The 26,683-nt window shown below is 56.3% G+C and overlaps 1 protein-coding gene across 1 annotated transcript; it reads right to left on the bottom strand.

The window, feature by feature from the left end:
- Positions 1 to 276: 276 nt before the first annotated feature.
- FOXN4 (forkhead box N4) lies at positions 277 to 20,152 on the bottom strand. Its single transcript, XM_054594054.1, has 9 exons — positions 20,070 to 20,152; positions 7,879 to 8,024; positions 6,337 to 6,461; positions 6,115 to 6,225; positions 5,677 to 5,804; positions 4,917 to 5,013; positions 3,656 to 3,863; positions 1,690 to 2,046; positions 277 to 536 (listed from the first exon to the last, which is right to left on the bottom strand). Exons 1-9 carry the CDS (start codon positions 20,150 to 20,152, stop codon positions 277 to 279), a joined length of 1,515 nt encoding a protein of 504 aa, XP_054450029.1.
- Between the last annotated feature and the right edge of the window lie 6,531 nt (positions 20,153 to 26,683).

Genomic DNA, 26,683 nt, shown 5'->3' with positions numbered 1-26,683 from the left:
TGCCAGCTGTGCTCTGGGCCTCAGGCCTGTCCCTAGAGGCTAAGGCAGATGTTTCCTCCAAGGAGAATAAATTAAAGGGCCTCCCCTCCCCCCAGGGTGTTTCCAGGGAGTGCCAACGCATCCCCAAGAGGGCTGCAGGCCGTGGAGGGGAGCCCAGCAGGGAGGCGGGCTGGAGGCCTCACGTCTCAGGTCCCGGGGGAGGTCAGGATGCTTGTCCGCTGTCCTCTCTTTTTCTGACCTGGGAGGCCCCACAGGCTTCCCGTGGAGGCTGTCGGCTCAAAGCAGGGCTATGGGCTTGTTCCCTGGGGCCCCCAGGTACTGAGAGGAGGAGGTGGCGGCTGACGCGGCCACACTGTCCGGGGTCGGGTACGCGGTGTACAGACCCGTCACCTGCAAGTCTGGGAAGGACTGATCGCTGCTGCCAGAGACGGCGGTCAGGCCCGAGGCCCCCAGCTCGCAGCCCAGGGGGGAGTCCCCGAAGGCCCCCAGCGTGTCCAGGCTGAAGCCCTCGTCCTTCATCTCCTCCCAGAGGTTCCCTTTCAAAGACAAAAGCACGTAGGTGAGCTGGCTTCATGTCAATCAGACCCGAGTGCGAATCCCCACTTTGGGAGGAGGCCAAGACCACGTGTGGGATTTCAAGTCTCATGTTGCGGGGCGGGGCCTGGGTGGAGGTGGGCAAGGGGGGCTAAGTGGGGACCTCTGTGATAGTGTCAACAATAAAAATAAAGTTAACAAATAAAATTAGGAAAAAAAAAAGTCGCATGTTGCAGGAGAACAGCTTAGAGGAGGCAGAGGTCCAGCCCCAGCCCTCCCCCTCCCCCTGGGTCCTTGGGGACGTCACTTCCATCTCAGAGCCTCGGGCTCCCGGAATAAAGTGGAGCGATCTGAGAACCCACCCCCAACGCTTCAACTAGGGCATGTGTGGAAAGCACGTGACCCTCATTAAGTGGCACCGTTGTGGTCAGACCAGAGGCCAAACAACAGTTTTCCTTTCTCCATTACAGTTAACAACACGATTATTCACGGGGAGGAGCAGGGAGGTTCAAACGTACCCATTTCACAGCTGTAACCCGCTTACTAACTTGCCGACTGACTAACCCACTAACTTATCCGTTTTCCTCCCTAGACATGCCTTGGGGGCAGAGGCTATTGGCCTGCACGTAGTAGGTGCGCCCGAGTTAGTGAATGGATGAAGCACGAGCCTCCACTGAAACCCGAACTTCCCTCGTTCATTCGTTTGTTCCCAGGCAGCAAGGATGACCATGTGCCAGGGAGAGCGGGTCAGTGTGACCTGGCGCGAGGCTGGCACACGCAAGTGGAAGCAGTTACGTTTGGTGTCAGATGGACGTGGGTTGAACTCCTGGCTCAGCCACTTACTAGCCAGGTGACCCTTGGCCTTCTCTTTGCCCCAGTTTCCTCTTTGGCGGAACGGGGACAGGACACAGCGGCGTCCTCACAGGACTGTTGCAGGAAGAGGCGCGACACTGCCTGTGAAATGCTTGGCCAGGGGCCTGGTATACAGTGAGTGCTCATTGAATGCTTGATGTAATTTGCTGTTTCTAGGTGGTTGGGAGGTGTTCGTTGGAGGAATGAGCCGGAGGTAAACGCAGATGGCCTTCCCCTGTCTTCCTGGCCCCCCAGCCTCCCCACCCCCGGCTTCTGTTCCATCACCCAGCCCTCCGGCCTCACCCTGCAGAGCAAAGTCCATGATGCTGGGGTCCAGGGCGTCCACCTCGGCATTCATGTCGGTGCTGATGTTGACGAAGTCCACAGGAGCCCTTCCCAAGGCGGGGTGGGGGAGGGGGCCAGGGCTCAGGTCCGGCAGGGCGTGCAGGGGCGGGGTCTGGGCCGGGGCAGGAGAGTCTGGGGCCAGCTGAGCCCGCGGCTGGGCCTGGTGGTGCAGGGGGACTGACTGCAGGGACAGGGTCATCAGCGGCTGGGGAGGCAGCTGGGAGGCGGCCAGGCAGCCATGGGCCTCGGGCTCCCCCGGTTTGCCAGGGCGTCGGCAGCTCTCAGGCCGGTCTGAGATCAGCTTGTCCAGCTCCTCTGCAGGCAAGCGAGAGAGGTCACTGAGAGGTCACTGGACAGTTTCAGGGTTCAGGTCCCAGCATTGTCACTTGTGTGACTTTGCCTTTTGGCCTCTGTGAACCCCAGCCTCTTCCTCTAAGAGATGGCAGCACAGACCGTACAGGGTTACTGTGGAAACGCAACAAACCCCAAGCCGCATAGGAACTCTGAGGAATGAGGGGAGCCGCGGGTAACAACGTGGGCTCCTCTCGCGGGGACAGGGCCGTATAGGATAGTCCTGCAACTCGAGGACTTCACTTGAACCTCCTAACAGCCCTGCAAGAGGGAGCGAAGGCAGGGGTTACAAATCCCGTGAGGCCAGGACAAAATTAACACACACAGGGCCCTAGCCACTCCCTGCTACTAAAGAGACGGTAGGAAGTATTGCTGTGGGTTCAGCTGGATCCTCCTTCCTGCTGTTGGATATAAACGAGACTGAAGTTACCCTTCACTTATCTTTGGTTGTTGGCTTGTGACTGCAACACATTTTGAGCCCAGACCATGAGGGTCCCAAGATCCATCTGGGTTGCACCCATTTTAGAAACAAGAACACTTAGAATCTAGGAGTTGAAGTGGCCTGCCCAAGGTGTCACACTGTAAGTGTGTCGGGGGGGGGGGGGCCCTGGGTCTCAAGCCAGATGCCAGAGCTCTCGGTGGGGCGGGAATCGCTGGATCCTGCTGTGCTCCGCACCCCATTCTCGTCTCTGAGCCCCACCCCCCCCACAGCCACACCCCAAGCAGGACCAGAGCCACGGGACCAGGACAGACCTTCCCAAGGCTGGGTGGGCTTGGCCTCCCCTTTCCTATCCTCCCCTTTATATCCGTTAATTTTTAAAAATGCAGATGCAATATTTTTTCTAATATAAAAGTAATTCACAAACAGGGTAAATATTTGGAAAATACAGAAACATGAAGAATCTAAAATTTATCAGTAAAGATATATATATGTCATATATCGAAATCTTTACTCCATTCACAGTAGAGATTTTGGTATATTCCAGTCTCTCTCACCCTCTCTTTGCATTTAGATATAGTTATACAGGTGTTGTGTGTACACGTACATACGATACATATAAATGAGTGTGGATATGTACATAGGTGTGTGTTTATATACACACATACCTACCTGTCTTTGGTTTCTTCAGCCTACATCACCAGAAGGAGACCAACCAGACCAGTAAATGGGTACGGCGTGCGGGGCTTGGAGCTCTTGGTCTGCCCTGGAAGAGCTGAACACCTCACCTTCCTATCCATTGTCGGTGCAGGCGCCTGTTTCTCCACATCCTAGCCCACACTGGCTGTGGTTATTTTGTAAATCTGTGCCAATGTGTTAGGAAGGGGAGACAGCCACATTCTCCCGCGGTTGTTTAATTCAGCCTTTCTGAGCGAGAATCTAGGGATTGCCTAGTGAGATTCCAACAGCCCTTCACGCTTCTGACCAGGCGTCTCCGCTGACCAGCCACTGGGGAGCAGAGGCGGGGCCAGTGTGCCTCACAGGGGGAGGGGGAGAAGTTCACCAGGCGCCCGTCTGTCTGGTGCGGGGGTCCGGGTGGGGGGCGGGGGTGTGAGTGCGGGGCCCAGGCCTCACCAGGGTTAGCCATGCTCCGGTGGATGGCAGCGAGGTCCTTCCTCTTCCACTTGTGCATCTCCTCCTCCATCTTGTCGATGCGCGCCAGGTTGAGGGCCCACAGGCAGCCCTTGCGCGAGGACCCGCTCATCTTGTTCTCCACCTTCTCAAAGCACTTGTTCAGGGACAGGTTGTGCCGCACTGAGTTCTTCCAGCCATCGGGCGCCGTCTGTGGGGAGACAGGAGCGCACGGGAGAGCCCTCCTGAGACCTCCCTGTAAACCCCTCCTTCCCCTCCGGCGGGGGGATCCCAAACTCAGGCCTAGAGGCAGCAGGGGTCAGATGACGGTGTCCGACACTCAGCCTTGAGTTGGGAAGACGAGAGAGAGTGGCAGGGCCTGTGGCAAACTGGAGGGCCTCTGCCCTGATTAAAGGGACCGCTACAGTTCAACTCCCGCCTTTGGTTACTACATGAGAACAAGACCCAGAGCTGCTGGGTTTTCCACTGTTTCTCTCCCATGTAGGAAGCAAGTGAGCGAGATGATGCTAATACATGAATAACTAGTCAAGTGTATTAAATGCCAAATCTTTTTAAATGCTTTTACTTTATTGTTAGGTAACTAGAGACTGTAATGTACCTCATACCCTACCCTATTCACTCTCCTCTATCCCCACCCCCGCCCTGCCCCGCTGCCCTTCCCCGCCACGCACATGCACACCCCTATGCTACAACATTTCTGCTAAGGACACCGTCCAGGCTAGGGACCCCACAGCTTAGTACCCTCTGACCTCCTGCTCCTTTGCTGCCAACTTTGATGCCAACAAGGATAACATTGCTGACGGCCAATCACGTGCCAGGAGCTGCAGGCCCTTTACGTGCAGAATCCTCACTAACTGCGCCAGCTGGGCCTTATCCTCCTCCATCCTCCACGTGAGGAAACAGGCTCAAGAGGCAAAGGCTCTCACCAGGTCTGTGTTTCGCATCATTGTTACCTTTCATCGAGTCTGTGCTGAATAACTAGGTGGACCCCTTTGCCCCTGGGATGCCTAGTGAGCTCCTCTTCATTCATCAGAGCCCAGCTCAAAACCCCCTTCTCTTCCTGGACTTTTTGGCCCATGTCTGTGAGTGCACACATGCAAGCATCCTTCCTGCCAGGCCTGCAGGCATAGCCAGGGGCCTGAAAGGGTGGCTCAGTCCGGCCTGGCGAGGCTTCTGGGTCTGGCAGTGTTCGGGAGCGGTCAGAGCAGCCCTAGCACCCCTACCCAGGGCTGTGGTCCCTCACCTTGAAGTAGGGGAAGTGCTCCTTCATGAAGCTGTAGATCTCGCTCACAGGCAGGCTGCCAGTCTTGCTGTTCTTCAGGGCCATGGCGATCAGACAGCTGGAGGCAAAGGGTGGGCACACCAGCCATGAAGGAGGCATCTCAGGCTGACAGGCCAAGGTGGCCTCTGCCTGGAAGCCTGCCCTGCTTGCCTCTACTGGTACCAGCCCCTGCATTCATACAGGGTTAACTATAGATACCTCTTCATGGCCCTACGTCTTCCCAGGCCCTTGCCCTTTTCCTTGACCCTGAGCTCAGCTGTTGGTGTCAATTCGAGAAACCTCATCTTTTCCTTTCTTTACCCCTTTCTCCTTAATTAATAAATTAATTAATAAAGTCTATGGGCCTTTAGACTTTAACTAGGCTGTTTACCAGGCCCCCCCCATCCCACCCCATATCTTGTGAGGCACACAATGCTATTATTTTGATGACTTCAGACATCAGAGGGAACTGAAGCTCAGAGAGGCCAAGCCACTCCCCCAAGGCCACACAGCTTGTGTAGCCCTGAGCTCAGCTCCGCAGTGGATTCTCATCTCGGGGGGTGGGGGGGACTGCCCACATGATGGTCCTTCCTGAGAACATATCCCACCTGGGGGTTCCCCAGTCCCCCAACCTCCCCTTTGGGAGTCTGGGCCACCGTATCTCGCCGTCCGAGACGCTCTGAAGGCATCCTTCACCCCGCTCCTCCTCAAGCCCCTCGGCCCGGCCCACCCTGGACCTCACCTGTATGAGTAGATGGGCTTGGGGTAGTGTTTGGGGTGCAGTTCTTGAGCTGAGTGCACAGCCATGCGGGGCTGGGGGTAGGGAGGTCGTGCCCCAAACGGGGAGCCATACAGGCCCACAGGAGGGCCCTTGCCACAGGCAGGGACGGGGCACAGGTAGCAGAGAGAGAGAAGGTGAGAGAGAGCGTAAGTCACTCACAGTCACCCCGCCCCCACCCCAACCTAGAGAAGCAGATGAGACGTGGGGTTCGCAACCCCGGGAGACGGCGTTGTCTCCTCTCGCAGCAGGGCTTCAGGGAGAACCGAAGGAGGGACCCAGGCCATGGACTCAGGGACTCAGTGGAGAATGGTATCCCCATGTCCCGGGTAGGGAAACCGAGGCTCAGAGGGGTCCCCAGCTGGCCACAGTCAGGGGTGCCTGCCTCTGAGTCCCTGGTACCTGCTGGGCGCCTGGGAGGAGTGGGAACCGTGCTTGAGGAGCTGGGGGGTACATCTGCGGGGGGTCCTGCAGGCTGGAGGGGGGCTGGCCCCCCACAGGGAACTGGTTCATCTGCTGGGGCAGAGAGAGGAGGAGACAAAGGGTCAGGGGGACAGAAGAGTTGCCAGACTCACAGGCCCCCCCCCACCCCCGTCTCTCCCCGCCCCATGCAGCAGCACTTACGCTGGCTCGGTGGCCGGCCAGGGGGCCCAGGCCCAGCACGCCTGGGGGGGCCATGCCAGCAGGGCCGTGAAGCAGGGGGCCTGGGGTGGCTCCCGCGTGGAGGTCTGCCACCCCAGCCAAGGAGCCTGCAGGAGGGAAACCGGGAGAGGCCGCTGAGCTGGAGGAACTGTGGCCGTGGGCGCCTCCGGAGCACGGAGCGCGGCCACACCGCGGGGGCCAGGCACGCAGCAGGGGCCTGGCAGGTCGCTTCCTTCGGGTGTCGTTGTGAAAAATGGGCTCCTACTGGCTCTGCAACCTTGGACCAGCCTCAGTTTCCCCAACCATACAATAGGGCTACTGACATTACCTACCTATAGAGCTGTTGTGAGGGTTAAATGAAACAATGTCTATAAAATGCTTAGCACGTTGCTGAGCATGTGGCAATATCTTAGTAAATATGAGTCACAAATAATAATCATGGTACTAATACAATTAATACCTTGGTTTCTGTCCTTCATGAAGCTAAAACATCAATTCATTGCTCATTTTTCTCCCTCCAAAGCGTGCCTCGGTTCCCCAGCGCCTCTAGGTTTAGGTCCACGTGCTTTCATGCCTCCTCACCCCTTTGCCAAGCCCTGCTCCTCTGCTGAGGGTCAGCTCAGGAGTAGCAGGTGTGCACCCCCGTCCTAGGCTGGGCCTGTGCAGACATTGCTAATCTATCACAGATTTGCACTGCACCAGCCACCTGCAGTCAAGCAAAGCCCAATTATTGACATATTGTCAGTGGCTGGTTTTGAACTGCAATGGCCGTATGACCTATAGATTCTAAAATATTTGCTACCTGGTCCTTTTTGGAAAAAGTTTGCTGACCTTTGCTACAGATATTTTGGCCAAGAACAATTTGTCCTTGAAAGAAATACTCCTAAATGTTCATTTTTCAACTATTAACACTTTCAGTGTACTGGGATGATTGCTTTTGTTGATTGTTTTTGTTCAGCACTTTCTGTGTCTCAGGCATTTAATCCACTCACTATAAGTGCACCCAGCTGTCATTTATTGAGGGCACCTCCTGGGTGGGGGTTAGGGCCGGTGCTTAGTGCTCTCCGTTTCTTAATCTCTAGATGGACAGGTCAGTCAACTTCTCTAAGGGGTCAGGTAGCAAATATTTTAGACTTTGCCGGCCATATCGTTTTTGTCGTCGTCGTCTTTTTTTTTTTTTTAACAACATTTGAAAAATGTAAGCACCATTCTTAACATAAAGGTTGTATGAAAAGAGGCTGCAGGCTGCACTGGACCTGCGGGACATAGTTTGCAGGAGTGGCCACTGGTAGGGGTGGCTCTGCCTATTTTCCACTGAAACCTGAGGGGGTCTGGCACATAGCGGTGAGCAAAAGAATGAACCACATCCCTCTGAAGAAGACAGGATTAGTCGCCTCCGACAGCGGTAGGGACAGGCCCAGGGAGAGTGACCTGGCCACGGCCGCACAGTGGCTGGGTGGCATTCCTGGGTATCGCCCCGCCCAGGCCCACCCTCACGCTGTCCCACCTTGCCCCTGAGCCTACCTGGGTGTGGGTGGGGCGCACTGGGGCTGCCCAGGTCCATGCGGCCACTCGCCATCTGCTGTAGCCGAGGCACGTCCACAGCCGTGAGCCACGACAGTGATTGCAGGTCCCCGGGAAGGTCTTCATCGCTGGTGGTGGCCAGGAGCCTGCGGGAGGGGCAGGGGCTCGGGAGGGGTGGGGAGCTCAGGCTGGCTCCAGGGGTCTCCCCTACCTCTGGAGTCGCCCCCTTAGCCCCTCCCCTCCCCAGCCACCCTGACTCTCCGATCCGCCCCTCCCGGCCCCAGGGTCCCCTCTTTAACAGCCAGACCACTCTTCCTCAAATCATCCCTTCATTCACTCTTTAAACATATGTTCCTTAGCCCCTACCCCAAAATAACAAACACTGATGTTTGTTGAACACTTACTATGTGCCAAGCACCATATAAGAGGTATTAACCCATTTAACATTCCCAGTTGACCCATAAGGTAAGTATTAGTATTACTCCCGCTTCACAGATGGGGAAACTGAGGCACTGGGCGCAGTGCCCAGAAAGCACAGTCCCATTCGATCCCCCGAGCCACCCTGAGAGGGAGGGGACACCCATATGCCCCCTTCACAGACAGGGAAACTGCGCTCAGAGCACCGAGCCCCTGGCCCACGGCCGCCGCACGGAACAGGAGGTGGCGGGGCTGGAACCCAGGCCACGTGGCCTGAAGCCCAGGCTCTTCACTGCAAGCCCAGGCGGCCCCTGGAGGCTCCATGCAGGGTCGTGCCCCCCACGCTGAACAGATTCACGAGCAAACATCACTTTCCATGGAAGGAAAAAGGCTGCCCACGGAGGGTGCCAGGCAGGTGCCCCGATCTGCGAGAGCACTGGGCCCCCAACAGCATCTCGTCCAGGTTATAAGGGGGCTGCCAACCGGCCCAGTGCCCACACTGCACCCCACCTCGCCTGCCACCGCCCCCTCCACCCGGGGCTGTTGGGTTTGCTGCCCTGAGGCCCGTGGTCCAAATTCTAAGCTCCAACTTTTAAAAACAGGTGCCTTGGGGCCTTGGAGAGCTGAGAGGGGGAGAGGGAAAGAGAAGAAACACAGCCTCTGGCTTTGCGCTTGCGCTCGGGGGCCCCAGAAGGGCATTCACCTCTCCCCTCCCGCCATTGGGGCCCCTCAACCCGGGGTTCTCCCTCCTCTCTCTCCCTTTCTTTCTTCCCCCTCTTCTCCCCATCTCTCCTGCTCTCTCTTTCCTTGTGTTTTAGGGCCACAATTAGCGTTGCCATGGCCACTGCTGCTCACTTGTCGCGGCGGGGCCCTCAGCCCACCAAGCTGGCGTCAGGTGACCACCCCGCTGCCCAGGCGATTGGCTGCCTTGCGGGAAAACAGGGCCTGGAAGCGATTTGAAAACTCAGCCGGCCCGTGTCCACAGCAGCAGTTGGTCCAGGCTGCGGCCCATTGTGTGACAAACGACTGTTGCCCCCATGGCACGTGGCCCCCATTGTCCTGGGGTCTCAATGCAATTGTTTCTGCAGCACCCCCCGCCCCGCCCCGGCTGCCGTCCCTTCCGCCGGCTTGTAACTCATGTGGCCAAGTGACAGCCATGGCCCAGACCCGGGCGATGCCATCTGTCCCCTCGGGCCCGTGGAGACCGTGGACGGATGAGGAGAGCCCCATGTGCCACCCGCTGTCGGGAACGCCTGTCTGGCCCCCCACCCCTCCCACTCCAAGGCCAGCCAGCCTCCCAGCACCTGGCAGTTCGAGCCCCGCTCCTGCTCAGCAACCTGCTGTCGCACCTGCTGCCCCCACCCCTCGGCCCGGTGCTGGGGCCACTCGTGGGAGTGGAGGTGAGGCCCCCACCAGAGCCCCAAATGGTGGTGGGGTGACTTGTGAACAAACCAGGTGGAACAGAACGTCTGGCAGCCGGGAATCGTACAGGCTGTGCCATGGTGGTTAAGAGCGTGGGCTCTGGGCTCTAATCCTGGTCTCCACTTCCCTGTGTGCCCTTGGGCCGCTGACTTAGCCTCTCTGAGCCTCAGTTTCTCATCTGCGAAATGGGAACAAAGGTAGTTCCTATCTCATAGAGCGTCATGAGGATTAAAGGTGTTATTGCAGGGCAAGCACTTGGAACAGTGTCTGACTTAGGTGTAGATATTTGTATCAGCATTAATGTTAACGATAACCTTAGTCAAGCCCTCAGGGGATTGGAAGAACTTGGGAGGTTTGGGCTCTGGGGTCCCATACTCCTGTCCCTGCTGCCGCCGCCACTGGTGGCTTTTACTGAGCTCCCGTTATATGCCAGATCCTGGGCCACACACTAACCCCATTTTACAGACAGAGAAGCTGAGGCCCTGAGCCATCCCGGGATGCTGAGCCCATTTCCCACAGAGCGAGGGTCACGGAAGTGACAGCGTGGCGCGCGGCTGACTCGCGGCAGGGGCTGAATACTTGGTGCTGTCCTGACTTTTTTCTCGCTATTTGTGGCTTCACCGGCTCCCCGCTGCTTCACCCCCTCCCCCTCCCAACACGCACGTGAGGAGCAGCCGACCCAACGCAGCCTGACCTCGCCCTTCATTGTACCCATGGGGAAACTGAGGCCCGGAGAAGGGAAGCGGTGTGTTCCCACTTTCATAGTTCAGCAAAGGAACAGCGCTGGAGCTCCTGGCTCCCATGTGGGCACCTCCCAGCCCAGGGACCTCCTCTGGGTGGCCTTTGCCACCCAGACCCCAAGCTCGGGGCAGCCCCTGCATCCTGACTGCTCCCCGGCGCCACTGAGCCCTGTCTGGCACCTCCCTGGCCTTGCCCTGCCTCTTGCTTCACCGAGGGCCGGCCTACCATGTCCCGCCCACAGTGGTGCTACTTAAATGTCTGCTTGCGTGACCCCAGGCCACCAACACAAGCATGGACTGACAAGGGCCGTCATGGTTAGCACTCCAGTGCTCACAGAGCTGTCCTGTCGCCTTGAGCTCTTGTGACAGCCTCAGGGGAGGCACAGGGAGTATGCAGCCCCACTTTACAGCTGGAAAAGCTGAGGCCAGACCGGTAAAAGCAAACTTGCGAGCAGGACTCAAACCGGGTCTGTCTGCTCCAGTCCCGGGGTGTTCCCACAGCACCCCTGGCGGAGATGCGGACGTCCTCCCAGGCGACGCCTGACCCCGAGCCTGGGGCTCTCGGCCAGGCCCGTGGGAGCCAGCCCTCCCCAGGAGCCAGTCCCGTGCAGGGTCCGAGGGCTGGCCCAGACTCTGGAGTCCCGCACCAGGGCTGTGAGGCCTGGGAAGCTATATTTTATTGCCTCCCAGCAGCTCTGGGGGGTGGGGCAGGGGCTTGGGCACAGCTCAGGCTCTGACTGGGCAGACCTTGGTTTAAGTCCTTGTGAGTGTGTCTCTGCGTGTTTATACATGTTCGTCTCCCTCTCTTTCTGTCTCTGGGCCTGGGGGTCCCTGAGACGAAGTCATGACCCTACTCTTCCTGTTTGGAGACGTTAAATGTGCTTCCGACCCTTCCTGAGCCTCAGCTTCCTCATCTGTAGAATGGGGGTAACAACGATGGAGGCAAAGCCCCGCAGCAGGCTCTCCGTAAACACCTCTCCTCTGATGGGCACCCGGGGCCTCTCCGCCTCCCAGACCCACCTCCATCGCACATACCGCATGTCCTGCGTCCCCCCGCCAGGCTGCCCAGAGCCACCGAGTCGGGCCTCCTTGGCAGGAGGCCAGTAGCTGCATTTAATGCGTCCCGCACCCCATCTGATTCCTCTGTGACTGGGGCTGTGGCCCCACCTGCTCAGGTGGCCCCGCGCTCTAACACCACATGACCGGCCCTGCAGCCCCAGGTGCACTGCAGGCCCCAGGCGGGGCCCAACCTGACCGCACCCCCGCCTCCACTCCCCCGGGGCCTTCCCCTCGTCTCTGCACCTCCCGCTCCCTCGCTGAGGGCGACTTCCATCCCCTCTCCCTGCACCCTTACTGTCCCCCGACCTCAGCCCCCATTTCTCTGAGCCCCGTGGAACACCCTAGTCAGACACAAAGCACCACCTTCTCAGCACAGCTAACGCCCCCAGGTGGACACGCGCTGCACCCCCAGGTCCCAGGGCCCCCCAGGTCTGGCAGGGAGGAGGCCAGGATGGGGCAGAGACCCCTCTGGGTGCAGGTGGCCCAGGACCCCTGATGCTGAAGCACCCCCTGAGGGAGGAGCCGTGCCCCAGAGCCCCACCCAGGGCTGGGCACACAGCAGGTGCTCAGGAAGTCCTCACGCTCAGAGCAAACAGTCGCAAGCCTTCCAGGTGCCCTGCCCCCCTCCTCCTCAGGGTCAGATGGGGTGAAAGCCTGTGCACAAAGCTGGGGGTGGGCGAGCCCCGGGCGTGTGGCCAGCCCTGGGCTCAAGTGGGTTACATGTTTGGTCTCATGTCAAACTCACAAGGGCCTGACCGGGCAGCTCTTGCTATCGTCGCTGCCTTCCCGTGTGCCGGAGGGAGCCATGGAGGCCGGGTGGAAGCAGGCGTGTCTAGGACGCCCCAGCCGGACACGGGGTCAGTTACAGCCCCATCTCCTTCTCCGCTGCCTGACAAGGGATGGTTGCAGATAGGTGCTCTCCAAGTTCTAGAAAATCCTAGTACTGCGCCAGCCAGTAGGTAGCCACAAGTCATGTGTGGCTATTTAAATTTAAAGTAATTAAAATGAGAGGCTCAGTCTCTGCATCGCACCAGCCACAGGTCACGTGCTCTGTGGCCCCGCATGGCCCGTGGCTGCCACAGTGGGCGGTGCCGGAAGTTCTGCTAGGTGGCTGTGCTCTAGAAAGTTCTTTTCAGTCTTTATGGAAAAAATCCTGTGGTGTGTCTGCATCGCCTTGTAACAAGTATACATCTGATTTAGGTTGGGAAATTTCAGGAGCTGATTTCTTGCTCTTCTGATTTTACTGCGTTTCCTTATAAAAGGCCCCTCGCCCACCCCGGCAGGGCAGAAGGCGCAGGGAAGGGCCCTGTAAAACTGGGGCTGTGCGCTGAGAAGATGCACAAAGCAGTGGGTGCCCTGTCCCCAGAGCATCCAAGCAGGAGCCAAGGGGCCTGTCAGGCCCCGCTGGGTGAACCATGAGCCCAAACGGTCGCCAAGGTCCCTTGTCACACAAAGGCACTGGAGCTGATGGCAGCCCGGCGCAGGTAAACCCCCTAATGGCACTTCCAAAGCTTTGTCCTCCTGGGCAAGCTCCTTTCCCTCCCCAGGCCTCAGCTTCCGTCAACAGGGCAGCGGTGGCCACGTCAGGGCGCCACTGGCTCTGGGCTCCAGGAGGCAGAGCGGCACAGCGGGTGGGCGCAGGCGCGAACCCCAAGGCAGGCCAGCCTGAACGCCTCCGGGCTGTGCGACCTGGGGCAGGTAACTTGCTTTCTCAGGCCTCAGTTGCTCCATGTGTAAAACGGGAACAATAATGGCACCTACGCTAAATTTGGCATCTAGTCTTTTGCTGAAAAAACCAGGTTAAGCTATTAGTTCAGGGTTTCAACCCCTGCCAGTGCAGCTTTCTCAAACTTAACTGGAGGATTTGTCACCAACAGAGCAGGTCCTCATCAGTGCATGGAGAGCTTTTGGGGCAAAAAGAAAAGAAAAAGACATATCGGGCGCTCCCGCGTCTCCTCCTGAATTCAGTGGTTCTCCCATGGCTCTCCCATGGCTGCACACTGGGGTGGGGGGGTGCTTCTTTCTTTTCGAAGCTCACCCACCTTTTCCTTACACACGCGCGCACACACACCCCTAGAGGGCATCACCACCCCCTTCACAGACAGGAAAGGTGAGGTCGAGCCAGGTGAACGTGCTTCTGCAGCTGCCTCCTCGCAGCGGCCGCAGGTCCCTGCCGCAGCGCCTCCCCCCTGCCCACCCTCTCCAAGACTCAGTTTCCCCATCCAGAACGCAAGGGGTTGAGCGCCATCCATCTTTGTGGGGCTGCCACCGGGACCCACCGCCTGCAGGGCTGCCCCAGGTGGGGGCTGTAGAAGCGGGCCGCCCATGTCTGCCGGAAAACGGGGGGAAGCTTAAGGGTACAGGCCATTCTGAAAGGGTCGGGGCATGGAGTACCCGGCGTGGGGGGTGGGTGCAGAACCTGGGTGGGAGCAAGATGGAAAACCAACACCGGAACGACACCCTCACCCGTGTCATAACCCAGCCGCCCTCTCCCAGTGCTTCCCATGCGCTTATCACCACGCACGCTTCCTATGTGCCCTTGCGAGTTTTGCTCAGAAGGTTCCAGGCTCATGAGAAGGCCCAGACCCTCCGCCACGTGACCTGCTGAGCTCACTGCAGCTGGGGCGCCCAGGTCACCCCCCCCCACACAATGCGCTCTCTGTGGCATTTCGGCGCAGGGGTCAGGAGCGTGGGCTCTGGGGTGGGCCAGGTCTGGGTTTGAACCCCATGCAGCCACTTAGTAGCTGTGAGCCTTGTCTGCCGTCATCTGCCTCCTGAACCTCAGCTTGATCCTCTGTAAAATGGGGTGCCAACGCCTAGGCCATCTCATGGGGTGCTGGCTTTAAGGACTGAATGAGACCATGCTGGCTGGTGCCCAGCTCGTCAATGTGCATTGCATGCTAGAGGTTTACATTCTTGCAAACATTCTCCGAAGAGGAGGGGCTCAGCATCAAGTGGCCTCCACGGGGATGGCCACCGGCATGGTGTGCGACGCTCAGAAAGCATCTGCTTCATTCCACAAATATTTCCCGAACCTCTGCTCTTGCCAAGCCCTATTCTGGGAAGGAGACAAAACTCCTTCTCTCCAGGAAGGTCATTTTCTAACTGACCTGGGAACGCAGAGGAGGGAGAACCAGCCCGTGGCACGCCACCCTCCTGCCCGTCCTCCTAGTTCTGCACCGTCTTCATCTCCCGACGGCCTGGCGGGGGCGCTCCTTCTCATACCCATTTGGCAGGTGGGGTCGCTGAGGCCCAGAGAGGGGGAAGGTTGCCCCTCAGCCAGCAAAGGAGCTGGGGTTTCAACCACATACCCTGGAGACTCCTTATTCTGCCAGTTTGGCTGAAATAAGTCAAGCCGTGAGCAAGAAGGGCTAGCCATAATCACACTAGTTTTAGAATAATCTTCTAGATGCTGCCAAGGAGACAGAGCCATGGTCAGGAGACCCTGTGGTGGCCCTGGGCGAAGTGAGACACCACTGGAATCCATGGCTGCCCTCCTACACTGACTGGGATACCAACCTGATGTTAATTAACAATGTCCTTGCTCAGTCATGTTGCCCCGGGGATGGAAGATAGGCCAGGGGAGTAGGCACTAGAGGGGTGAGCCCAGGGAGACCTGGATTCCAGGCCTGGCTCCGCTCCTAATGGTGGGGGTGGGGGGGTGCAGTGTTTGACTCAAGTGCTAGAGGAGCATTTGTGAAATACCTAGCAGCCAGCGTGGCCTTTCAACAGGGACATCAGAACCTGGCTCTGCCCTTAAAATCAATCAAGGGAGTAAGAGCCTGGCTCCTTGCCATGGCCTGGCCCTTGGCTACCTCCTTCCCATCCCCTCTGCTCTAGGAACCTGTTTATCTTTTAATTCCTCAAACATTCTGAGTTCTCTGTGCACAAGCTGTCTGTTCCTTCTGCCTGAAACTCTGTTCCATATACTCATTCCTGGCTGGCTTTTTCTCATGCTTCTGGTCTCAGCTTAAATGTCCCCTCCTCTGAGAGGCTCATCCTGGCCATCCCCCAGCCCTGGTGGTCCTTCACGCTGCAATGAGCTGTTCATTTATACCTGTCTCCTCTCTTTCACTCCAGGAGGGCAAGGATGGGAGGCCTTCCATTTCATTCAGCACCCAGAGCAAGGCCTGGCAGCCCTGTGGGCATGTATTATACACCTGCTGGAGTGGAAAAGGGAAGAAGGGTCCCCCACCCCAGCTCCAATATATCTTGCATTCCCCAATCTCTTTCCATTTGCTGCCGCACTTAGATACCACTGCCTCCAGGAAGCCCTCCCAGACCAGTCCCGCATCTCCCAGTCTCTCATCCCCTGGAATGATTTGTTCTATCAGTGTCCACACGAAGCACTGACTCCCAAGATCATCTGTTAATTTTACTCCTGGAAGACAGGGATAACTTTGCCTTACACCTGGATGCAGACTCAGAGCGACCAATCCAGACTTCTATTCTTTTGTGTGACAAATACTTGTCCACTCATGATGAACTGGACACCACGGCCACTACCCTATTTGCAGAGGTGAGATGCGACGATGTGCCTGCCAAGGAGCTCGGCAGGGGCCTGCACAGGGCCACGCATATTTGTGGATGGATTACAGTGTCTGTGGGCATCTGCCCACAGAGCTGAAGTCTGGAGACCGCACTGAACCCTGCAGATCTTGGGGTTCCTTAAAGTTGATATAGCCATTGAGCAGTGGAAGGAACTGTTGTTTGGGGTTTGAATCCCATCGGACCCTGGGCAAGTCACTTCACCCCTCTGCACCTCAGTCTCCCCATCTGTAGAATGGATTAATAATGATGATTACGGCGGCAGAGGGCAGACAAACTGTAAGACAGTACCAAGCATACAGCAGGTGCTCACACTGGTTCATTCTTCCTTCCCACTGCGCTCTCTCCCCTTGCCTTGCACAGTCACAGGGGGGTCAGATAGCCACCCCAGCAGAGCAGCAACACGTCTGGCCCTCCCTGGGAGGTCACCTCCACTGATGTTACAAGAGGAAGTCTCACCTGCCTTCTCCAGATGTGGTTGGCAAGAAACTGTTACATCCCCACAAACTGTTCTTGTTGTTAATCCACCCTTCACACAAAAGGGATTAAGCATTTCATGGAGGTGTTTATTTGGCTGATGTATCTTTTGTAACCGTTTCCAGGACAAAGAAAATCAAAAGCAATTTAGCAAGCTCAGAAATGCCCAGCTGGGCCAAGGGTGAGCATGATGTGAAGTGATTCTACTGGAATTTGGAAAAGAGGATCTTCCCTTTCTAGAACTTGGTTTAGGACTCTGTGTGTGTGTGTGTGTCTGTCTGTCTGGGGGTGGAGCCACAAGACGCGGAAGTGGGGCCAGAGCTCAGAAAGCCTGCCCCTCTCCCCAGCCCGCAGTGTGGCAGAGGGGCTGTTCTGGCACCATGAGGGCGAAGGATTGTAAGGAAGTTGGGACGGTCCCCATCCCTGACAGATGGAGCCCCCACACCCCCTGCAAGGAGGTTACAACTGAAGGGCGGAGCCACGCTGACGTGGGGGTGCAGCCATCCCCACGCACAGCTCAGGGGGAGGCTTGGAGGGAAGGCAGGCAGTGTCTGCCTGTCCTGGTCCACATGAGAGGGCTTTGTCATCATTTGAGCATATAGCCCCTGCATTTCCGTGGACGTGTTACATCTCACGTGCTAGTCACCCAGCCGTCCATCCCCCCAGTGAATACATTATCTACCGGGTGTCCCGCGCTGTGGCTCACAGGTGAGAAGACCACCGTCCAGAGAGGAGAAGGGGTTTTGCCCAAGGCCGCTTAATTTCTTAGAGGAGGGACGGAGGGTCTGGCACAAGGGTCGTGAGGAGAAGCACTGAGCTGCGTGGCTCTGGGAGGCGGGGAGGATCCGAGGAGCCAGGAGCCAGCCTGCTCCCGCCTCTCTGGGACTCAGTTTCCCACTCTATAAAAGGAGGTTACGGGACTTGACCCCTAGCATAAATTCCTGAAGTTGAGGCAGGTGGTTAGAATCTGCAGTCTGCGCTTCCTGCACACGTGCCTCCGGGCAAGGCCTGGCTCTTGGCTGCTGCACCCTTGTCTATAAACTGGGGCCCTCACGGCTGTTGCCATAGAGGTGAAATGGGATGGCGCACCTGCTGAGCTCAGCAGGTGCCTGGCACACAGTAGGTGCTTAATAACGCTCGTTCTCAGCACTTCCAAGAATGGACTTGCCTCTGAGCCTTTGACACAAGAGGAAAGCAGCTAACAGCTCACGTTGAGCGCGCACTGTTTGCCTTTGCCGTTGCCGGAGGTCAGGGTCGCCCCACCCCCTGGCCCCCGGCCCCCCGCCGCCCCCGCACTGCGGGCGGGGAGACTGCTGCCAATTTGCTGTCTGGACCCAGCCACTGACTCCTGACAGCCCCCTGGGGACAGGGCAGCCTCCTCCAGCTGCTGCCCACGCCCCCACCTCCCCGAACACAGTCATTGAAAGTTAACGGCCAAGCTCGGCCCCTGGGGATGGAGGGACAGGCGGCCGCGGCGAGGGCCGCGTGGGGGCTGGAGCCCGGCTGGACCAGCAGCCCGAGTGGTTCCCGGAGGCGAGGGGTGGGGAGGAGAAGCCCCGAAACTTCTCCAGCGCTGTGATGCAGGCAGGAAAAGTGGGATTGGTTGCAGGGGACGTGGGATTTGCTGTATGAGCATAAAACCTCCTCCACGTGCTCTGTCCCAGGCCCGGCTAAACCCTTTTTCCAAATGGAGGCTCAGAGGCCTCCCAACAGCCTGCGAACTGGGTTCTCTCACTGCTGCTTTGCACAGATGGGGAAACTGAGGAAGAGAGAGGGGCAGCGACTTGGGCGGGGTGGCACAGCTGGGAGGTGGTAGGGCAACTTAACTCTGTTCCAGTGCCTGAGCTCTTCACCAGTGGGGCGGGGGCAGGGTGGCAGCGACAATACTCTCTGGGTGCAGTCGCCTCAGGTTCAAATCCTCGCCGTACCCACGCCTATAGCTGCACATTCTTGTGAAGCCATTTAACCTGGTTGAGGCTTGGTTTCCTCATCTGCCAACCAGGCGCAATAGTGCCACTCATGGGTGGTTGTGGCACAGGTCAGGCAGGACATAAAGAGTTAAGAAACCACAAGTGATGATGACTAGGATGATGATATTCTGCCTCCTGGATATGCTGGCCGTTTAACACAAGAACAGCCCTGATCCCCCGTGAATAAGAAAGGCCAGACATCTGCCTTCCCAGGGCCCAACAGCTGGCAAGTAGCAGAGGCAGAAATTGTTACTTAATCTTCATAACATCGCCATGTGGCAGGTGCCATTTCTATCCCCACTTAATGGATGAGGAAACTGAGGCTCAGAGAGCCCCCCAGAGCCAGAGCAGCTGGGATCCTGGCCGACAGCAGAGCCCAAGCACTGAGCCCTTAGGCTGTCCCCGCCCTGCCTTTTGTATGATCTCGGGAGGAGACGTTTCACTTCCCTGAGCCTCAGTTTCCCCACCTGTACAACAGAACTCATCAGAGCCACCTCCCAGGTGGAGGTGAGGGGCTGGCATACAGTAGGGGCGCACAAATTGCCTTGTGCAGGCCCACATCTGGGGTCCCAGCTGCACACACAGCAGGTTCTCGGCAAACGTGTGTTGGAGTTTGTGCCTCCTGGGGTCTCAGAAGGCAGCCTCCCTCTCACGGGGGTCTGCAGTCTCCCCCCTGTCCTGTCCCCACTCCATCACTGGGGCTGTCCCCTCTACCCTACTCATCCATGGACATGGCGCTTGCCATGGGAGTGGGGCTGGGGACATGTCAGGCCCTCCCACAGCTCAAGGTGGGGTAGGCGGGGAGGGGACTCCAAATCCTTCCTTTTTCCTTCTGACCCCTCCCATTTGCTGTGTAACCTGGACCAAGCCCCTTCTCTCTTAGCCTCAGTTTCCCCAGCAGTAAAAGAAGGGGGCTGGGCTAACTGGCCCACCTCAGGGCCTTTCTAGGTCTGAGGTTGGAAGACAAAAGGTGAAGTCCCACCCACCCACCCACTTGCATTTCACATCATTCTGTATCAAGAAGTCATTTCTTTTGGCCTCGGTCTCTCTCTAATTTATTCTTTAAATACGTGAGACCTAGAAGGGACCTTAAGACCGTTTCACTCAAGAGCATCATTTAACTGACAAGGGAACGAGGCCCGGAGGGGGCACAGGGCTTGCTCAAAGCCGAACAGCTGGGCCCAGAGCCCAGGAGTTCACCCAGGGAGTGCGGAAGCCACCCCCCAGCTTTCGGGGGACATTTCCTGGAATGCTGCTGGGGCCCCGGAGGGGAAGCAATAGCTGCTTTTGTTATCGTAACATTCACCAGGGTGCCCAGTCGCTAACTCAGGACAGGACTTCTCTTGGAAAGGACAAAAGACTACAGACGTTTCGTGGCCCCACTGCCCCAGGCCCCCAGCCGGACACCCTCAGAGAGCCCAGCTTTGAGACTGAGACTCCCTAGCGCTCCTACAAAGTCACCGAATTTAACGTAATGGTAGTTTTCATAGACCTCGCGCAGAACGTATACACTTGAAACAATCCCCAAACCGTCGTTTGTCATTGCTGACGCTCTCACCTGTACTCCTGGGGAGCGGGGTGGCAGCGTTGCCCCGAGTTTCGAATAATTCCGGACATGGATGAGATGTCACTTTCTATCATCTCCTTGGAGAGAAGACAAGCAGGAAACAAAGCTGCCGTGAGCACCGGCGTGGACAGGGCAGCAGCCCTCAGCTTTCCCACAGTTCGGGAGGACCAGCTCAAACAACCAGCAGTACGCCGAGAAAAGAAAAAAGCAAAGAAAAAAAAGGAAGAAAGAAAAAAGTACGAGAGGATTCCTGGGTGTCACAGGTCACTTTCCCAGGCCAGTTCTACAGGGTCTTCGAAGTGAATGGAGAGAAAGGAATGAAATTCCAGGTTCTTTCGGATTCAGGGGGGGGAAGGGCAAAGGAAGACTCTAGAATCTAAATGTCAAGGCTGGGACATTGTGGACTCGCAAAATAGAAATCAGAAAAACGCGATTCCCTGCCAAGCCTAATGTTTTCAACCGCAGTTCAGTTTTGATCACTTTGAAAATAAAAATATCATAATCATAATAAAAGGAGAGCTCGATGTGTGGTGCACGCTTCTCTGGGGGAGCCAAATTCCCACTCGCAAAAGGAATAATCCCCGCGTGGCTCCCGCCCTGGAAATGCCGTCAGAAATGCCACACGCCCTTGTCGGAAAACCGATCCGGCCCCCCGCCCCCCGGCCGCCGCACACACAGCCTTAAAAAAAGGAATCTTCCCTAAGTTTCTCAAACTCCAAGCCTGAAAAGTACCCAGAAACCCACCAGAGACTCTCAGATCCGCCCCAAAAGTCATTCAGGGATTCCCAGGAAGAAAAAAAAAATGGAGCAGAGTAAGGGAGCCCTCGCAGCCCTTGCGCCGGGGTCCCCAGCCCGGTAACGCGACGCGGGGCACTCGCCGGGGAAGGGAGGAGGGAGCAAAGCCGACCTCGCAAGGCGGTACCTGGAGCCGATCCTCGCCGGGCCGCCGCTCCCGTGCTCCCGGGGCGGGCGGGGGCTTCGGAGGGGGGACTCCCTCGCGCTCGCCCCTCGCGTTCTGCAATTTGGCCGCCGTCGCTGCAAGAACCGTTTTTAAATTTCCCTCTCTGGAGCTGTCCAGCTCAGAGCATGCGCAGTAGCCGTGCGGGGGGCTTTTCCCGAGGGTCAGTTACCGGGCAGGGTCAAGGGGATCGCTGCGGGCGTTTCCCAGCAGCAGCTGCGAGCCTCGCCCGCCCCGGGGCTGCAGGTGGGGTGGGGCGCAGGCATAGGGACACCCCTCTTCAAACTTTGCCCACGGTGGCAGCAACCACAAGTCCGCGAGCCTGCGCTAAGGAGCAGTGGGAGGGCGATTTAGGCCAGAAGAATTAAATTGCAAAAGGATACTGGGTGCATTAAAACTTGCAATCCGTCACTGCCCATCAGGGTAGGAGGTGGGTGGGTGGGAGGATCTGTTGCAAACCCTTCTATCCCCTAATCGGGGGACGGGTCAGGAGGCCGAGTCGGGGCCCCAGGTAGCTGCGGATTCCGGCCACCTGTCCCTTTAAGAAAGTTGCGCCCGCGCGGGCTGGCGCGCGGCGCCGGGCGGGAGGGGACCGCGGGCCGGGAGCGCTCGCGCCGGGCGCCTCCACCTGCTGGGGCCGCGAAGGGGGGCCGGGCTGAGCGCGGCGGCCGGGCGCGGGGGGCGCCCCGGGTCTGCGCGCTGAGCCCCCCTGGCCCGCGAGGAGATTGAGTAGGCCCTGAGCTAGCGCCGCGGCTCGGCGGCGGCCGGGGCTGGCAGCTGCGGTAGAGGCTGCGGTGCTCGGGGTCCGGAGCTGCGATACGAGCCGACCGAGCCGTTGGGGGCTGCGGCCCGCCGGTGCGCCCGCGCTCCCGCCTTCCCGACCGCCGGGCCCGCGCCGCCGGGCGCCCCGCCCTGCCCGGCAGCCGCCGCGGGAAAGGTGGCGCGGACCGCGGACCGCGGACCGCGGGCGGCGGGCGGGGCCGAGCGCGGACAAAGGTCTCCCCAGCCCCCCTTGGAAGGCTTGATTAGTTTGATCCCCTGAGAAAGTTTGCGTTTCCGGCCCCCTCCGTCTTGAGCCTCTGTTGGAATAATTTGCCATGGTCGCACAAAAATGTCAGTCTTTATTTATTTACTTATTTCTGCGGCCTCGTTTATTCTTCGCACCAGCCCCTTGGGAGCCAGGATGGCCCCCTTTTTGCCGATGGAGAAATGGAAGCGTGGAGCCATCATGAGTGGGCTAAGGGTGCCCGGCCAGGAGCCACAAGGGTGGAGGCGGGTGGTCTCCAACCGAGGGGACGGCCGGGCCGTGCGCCTGCGTGTGGACATCAGGCCTCAGCACCCACGGCATCTAGAGTTTTCTGAGGCTGTCCTCACGTCCTGTATCCCCTGGCGGGCAGGGGAACGTGTCTCCGCATCTGTGGTTGGGAAGCCTTCTCTGGCCAGTGTTTAAGTTCAGGCAGGAGCTGGGGATACCTGGGTTTAATTTTTCATCCAGGTGGGCCGTTCCCTTGGCACAGGTCCATGCCCTGAACGGTTTCCTTGTAGCACCTGGGCGCCCTTACCCCTTTCTTCCTGGCCAGGAGTAAATAGATCAGCGCCCTTCTCTCGGAGGGGTGGGGTGAGGGAAGTCATTTACAGATGTTAATGACAGCTTTCTCAGTTTTTCGCTCTCTCTGACCTGCATGTATTTAAGTTTGTAATTCGATCCATTATAAAGGTAGTTTACAATGCTTCGAATGGCCCTGCATGACCTATAATTAATGCACCGGTGTCAACATACAAATTCAAAGCATTGGGTTTATTTCTTTTAATCTTTAATGGAGTTGTAAGTAAATGGGATGACTTGACAACCTCCTTTTGAAGTAACAGCCCTTTTCATTACGGGATCATTTTGTATCTTTAGAGTGGTTTGGAAAGAAAGTCTTTCTTCTGAAAGCTGACGGATTCCATAAAGCTTTCAAAATAAAAGGCATTCTGCCTGTGCGTTCTGTAGACACATGTGCTATGGAAAAGAATAGTTAGGACCTTTCACTAAAAGACAATTTAAAAAAAAAAACAACAGAGTCAGGATGTCCCAGGCAGCCCTTAAAAGCCGCCTTTTCCATGTGAATTTTTCTTCTCTGCATGGATTTTTGGCTGGCGAGTGTGACCATTTCACTACAGATTGAGATTTTGACTGCTTTGCTTCAGGGTCAGGTGGTGAAAATATTGCTACTCAAGCATCTTCTCTTAGAGTTACTCAGAAAACCCAGGCATCTTGGCAGAAGCCCTTCTTTCGTAGATTACGTGCCACCTTTCCCCTCTTTTATTAATGTATGGAGTTCTCAAGCCTGCTGAATTACAAATCACCTGGGGCGAAATCAGAACCATTCCAGGCGAGAGCTGAGAACCCTTATTTATTTATTTCTTCTCATTCATTTGCAGCCTGCTGGTTGTGCAGGAGTAGCCGGTTCAGAGGTAAACTATCCGTGTCCAGAGGTAGACACTCTAATCCCTTTTCAGGGGCAGGTTGATCAAAACAATCAATCACATTTAAAAGGCTTTTCGGCAAAAACATGGCAAAGTAAGACAATACAAACCCCCAAACGTCATTTGGCGCACACCGCCGTTTCCTGGTAGGGACTGGCATGAGGCGTCACCCGGCCCACGATTAGGAAAACACAGCCGTCGCGGCAGGAGCAATCGACAAAAGGGCACTTGGTGCCAGGATGAGTCGTCATCCAAAATCCTGCAACTTGTGTCTCCTGGTTGTCGACATAAGAAACATCCAAACCTGGAGAGAATTGTTATGAGTTTATGGGAGCCAAACTGATGACAGTTGCTGGGAAGCAAGATCTCGGATGCTCCACCGAGATCCATGGTCATTTAACAAGCGTCTCAGGTGATTCTAGGGCCAAGGACGTGGGGGCACCTGTACCAGGAGATCCCCTTACTGAGGCAAACATGGCCAACACCTTTTTTTCTTTTTGAAATTAAAGAAGGTGGAGTTCACCTGTTTCCATAGCTAAATAGCACCTTAACATTTGCTGCTAGCAGGGGAGAGTCTCAGACGGGCCCTGATTTTGTAGAAGCAGCTGCTGGCCTGCCAGCAAGGTGTCTGCAAGGCTGCGTAGGAATCCCAGTCTCCAGGCCTCAGCCAGAGGAAGCGAAAGCAGTAAGTATTCGGCTTTTCTGTTCGCTCTGTGGTTCGATGTAGCAGAAAATGCTCTCATCTGGGCCTGTGTTTCTGAAGTTTTGATAGCTGAGCGGTGCAGTTACCTCCGCATTCTGCTCAGAGCTAGGCTATCTGTGGTTTGGTAAGAAGGATTTGTTTATGATGATGAGGATGAGCTTAAAACAACTCAGCTATAAGTGGGAGGACCAGCGCATTGTGTCGGCTCAGTGTTTGTATTGCAAGGTTAACAACGATTATACTAACTCGCTTAGCAAGTTTCAAGCAGGGTTTGTTTGATAAGAAGCTTGATTTTATCAGAGACCTGAACCATTTCTTTTTCCAAAGTCCCTGACTTGGGCTTTGCTTATTGTTCTGATATTCTGGTAATGAGGATGGGACGAGAATAATGGGGTCAGGAATATATGATTTGCGGCAATAAACGAACCAGTCTCTCTCTCTCTTCATTCTGACCGCTGGCTGGCGTAGTGAATGGAAGGCCATGGCGATGAAGCAGAACTATCAGAGTGCTTTTTCGTGAATGATTGTACGAGAGCACACGTCTGTGTCTGGCATAGACTAGAGCCTCTGGAGACTAACAGGCTTAAAACAGTTTTTTTTCTTGCTCTGTCAATTGCTAGAAACCAGTGAAGTGGCATTTTTTTCTAAGAAAGCTCTCAGCAGAAAGCTTACCAACCGTTCACTCTCCAAAGTTCACGCCACCTCTAAGCGGAATTTCTGGTTCTGGTTTCATAAGCTGTGAGATCAGAAGCACCGTAAAGCCACTGCGGGGTGTCAGACGCAGCTTCTGGAGAGGGGGCGTGGACTGCGTCCTTTCCTGTGGGAGAGCATGAAAGGGTGCTGGGTGCTGGGTGCTGGCCGCTGGCCGCCTTTGCTCCAGCTAGCATGACTGATAAGTGTGCTATGGTTCTCCTTGGGAGTGCATTTGTAGAGGAACTGCCACTTAAAATTGCCCGACATCTTATTTAATAAAAGGATGCTAAACCCTTGGATATTACCGAGAAGGGAACGCCATCATGTTTTTGATTCCTGATGCTCCCCCACTGCCGCTGCCCACATCCAGTTCGAACGCTGTCTCACCCTCAGAAAAAGGTGGTTAGGAGACTGATGAAATTAAACCTGTTACAGAGCATGACCCATGAATGTGCACGAGCAGGTTGGAGGAGCTTTTGTTTTCTTTCCAAATTGTCTTTCTCTGTCCATTTATAAAAACCTCATTTTGTTGTCAGTTTGGGCAGTATGTCCAGGCATTTCTTTATGAAAAGATGTTTTTTTCTTTTGTGGATTTTTTTCTTTTTTAGTAGAGAAAGAATAAAGACCAGAGGCTTATTTTGGTCTGTGACTCCACAAAACAGGATTAAGTTCACCAGGTTGTAGATTCTGGCACTTATTCTCGTTAATATCAGGAGCACCTTTCTAACAGAGCAAATCCTGGGCTGGCCTGTCTCCTCTGAAGGTAGAAAGTGCCCTTGACCAGCGGAGAATGTGCACAGGTGAGGGGGGTCAGGGGGGACAAGCCGGAGGCAAGCTGGTCCCCTCTGAGGCCCACCCGGTGCGGGAGTTCCATGGTCTACAGCTCATCCTTGAACTTCAATGCCAAGCCCGTGTGTATAAATAGCAAACTCTCTTTATAAAAGCTTTACATCTTACTTACACTTGACATCCAATATTTCATATGAGTTTCAGGCGTAAAACACAGCGATTGGACATTTATGTAATTTGTGAAGTGACGCTCCCTGGCCCCGCACATGGCTGCCGCAGCGTCACTGCCTGTGCCCTCTGCGCTGCCCTTTGCATCCTCGCGATGGTTCCGTGGCTGCCGATCTGTACCTCTCAATCCCTTCGCCTTTTCCCCCTGCCCCGCAGCTCCCTCCCCTCTGACAGCCACCAGCTTGTTCTTTGCATCTATGAGTCTTTCTGTCTTGCTTGCTCATTAATTTTGTTCTTTAGATTCCCCATAGAAGTGATACCCTATATTTGCCTTTTTCTGACTTACTGCACTTAGCATATTACCCCCCTAGGTCCATCTGTGCTGTCGCAAATGGTAAGGTTTCGTTCTTTTTCATGGCCAATATTCCATTTTATATATGTCGCACCTTCTCTGTCCATTCAGCTATTGGAGGACACCTAGGTTGCTTCTCTATCTTGACTATTGTAAACAATGCTGCAATCAACATAGGGGTGCATCCACCTTTCTGAGTTAGTTGAGTGTTGTGGATTTCTTTGGATATATACCCAGAAGTGGAATTCTTGGGTCGTAAGGTAGCTCTAGTTTTAATTTTTTGAGGAACCCGCCGGGGCTCAAGCCTCAGCATCCTCCCTCCCTCCCCCGCCTTGGCCGGGGAGCTCTGAGCGCGCCGCTCCCCGCCCCTCTGTCTTCTCCTCTCCAGAAAAGGAACAGCAGCAGCATCTTTCAGGCTGCGGGAGGTGCAGGGGTAGCGCCGCCACAGGCTGTGTTTCAGGGGGGCGTGCGCT

Source organism: Pteronotus mesoamericanus, unplaced genomic scaffold (genome assembly GCF_021234165.1).
Source record: "Pteronotus mesoamericanus isolate MK-2021 breed Mesoamerican mustached bat unplaced genomic scaffold, CSHL_Meso_final scaffold_507, whole genome shotgun sequence".
Taxonomy (NCBI): domain Eukaryota; kingdom Metazoa; phylum Chordata; class Mammalia; order Chiroptera; family Mormoopidae; genus Pteronotus; species Pteronotus mesoamericanus.
This window is presented reverse-complemented; position numbering and strand designations above follow the sequence as displayed.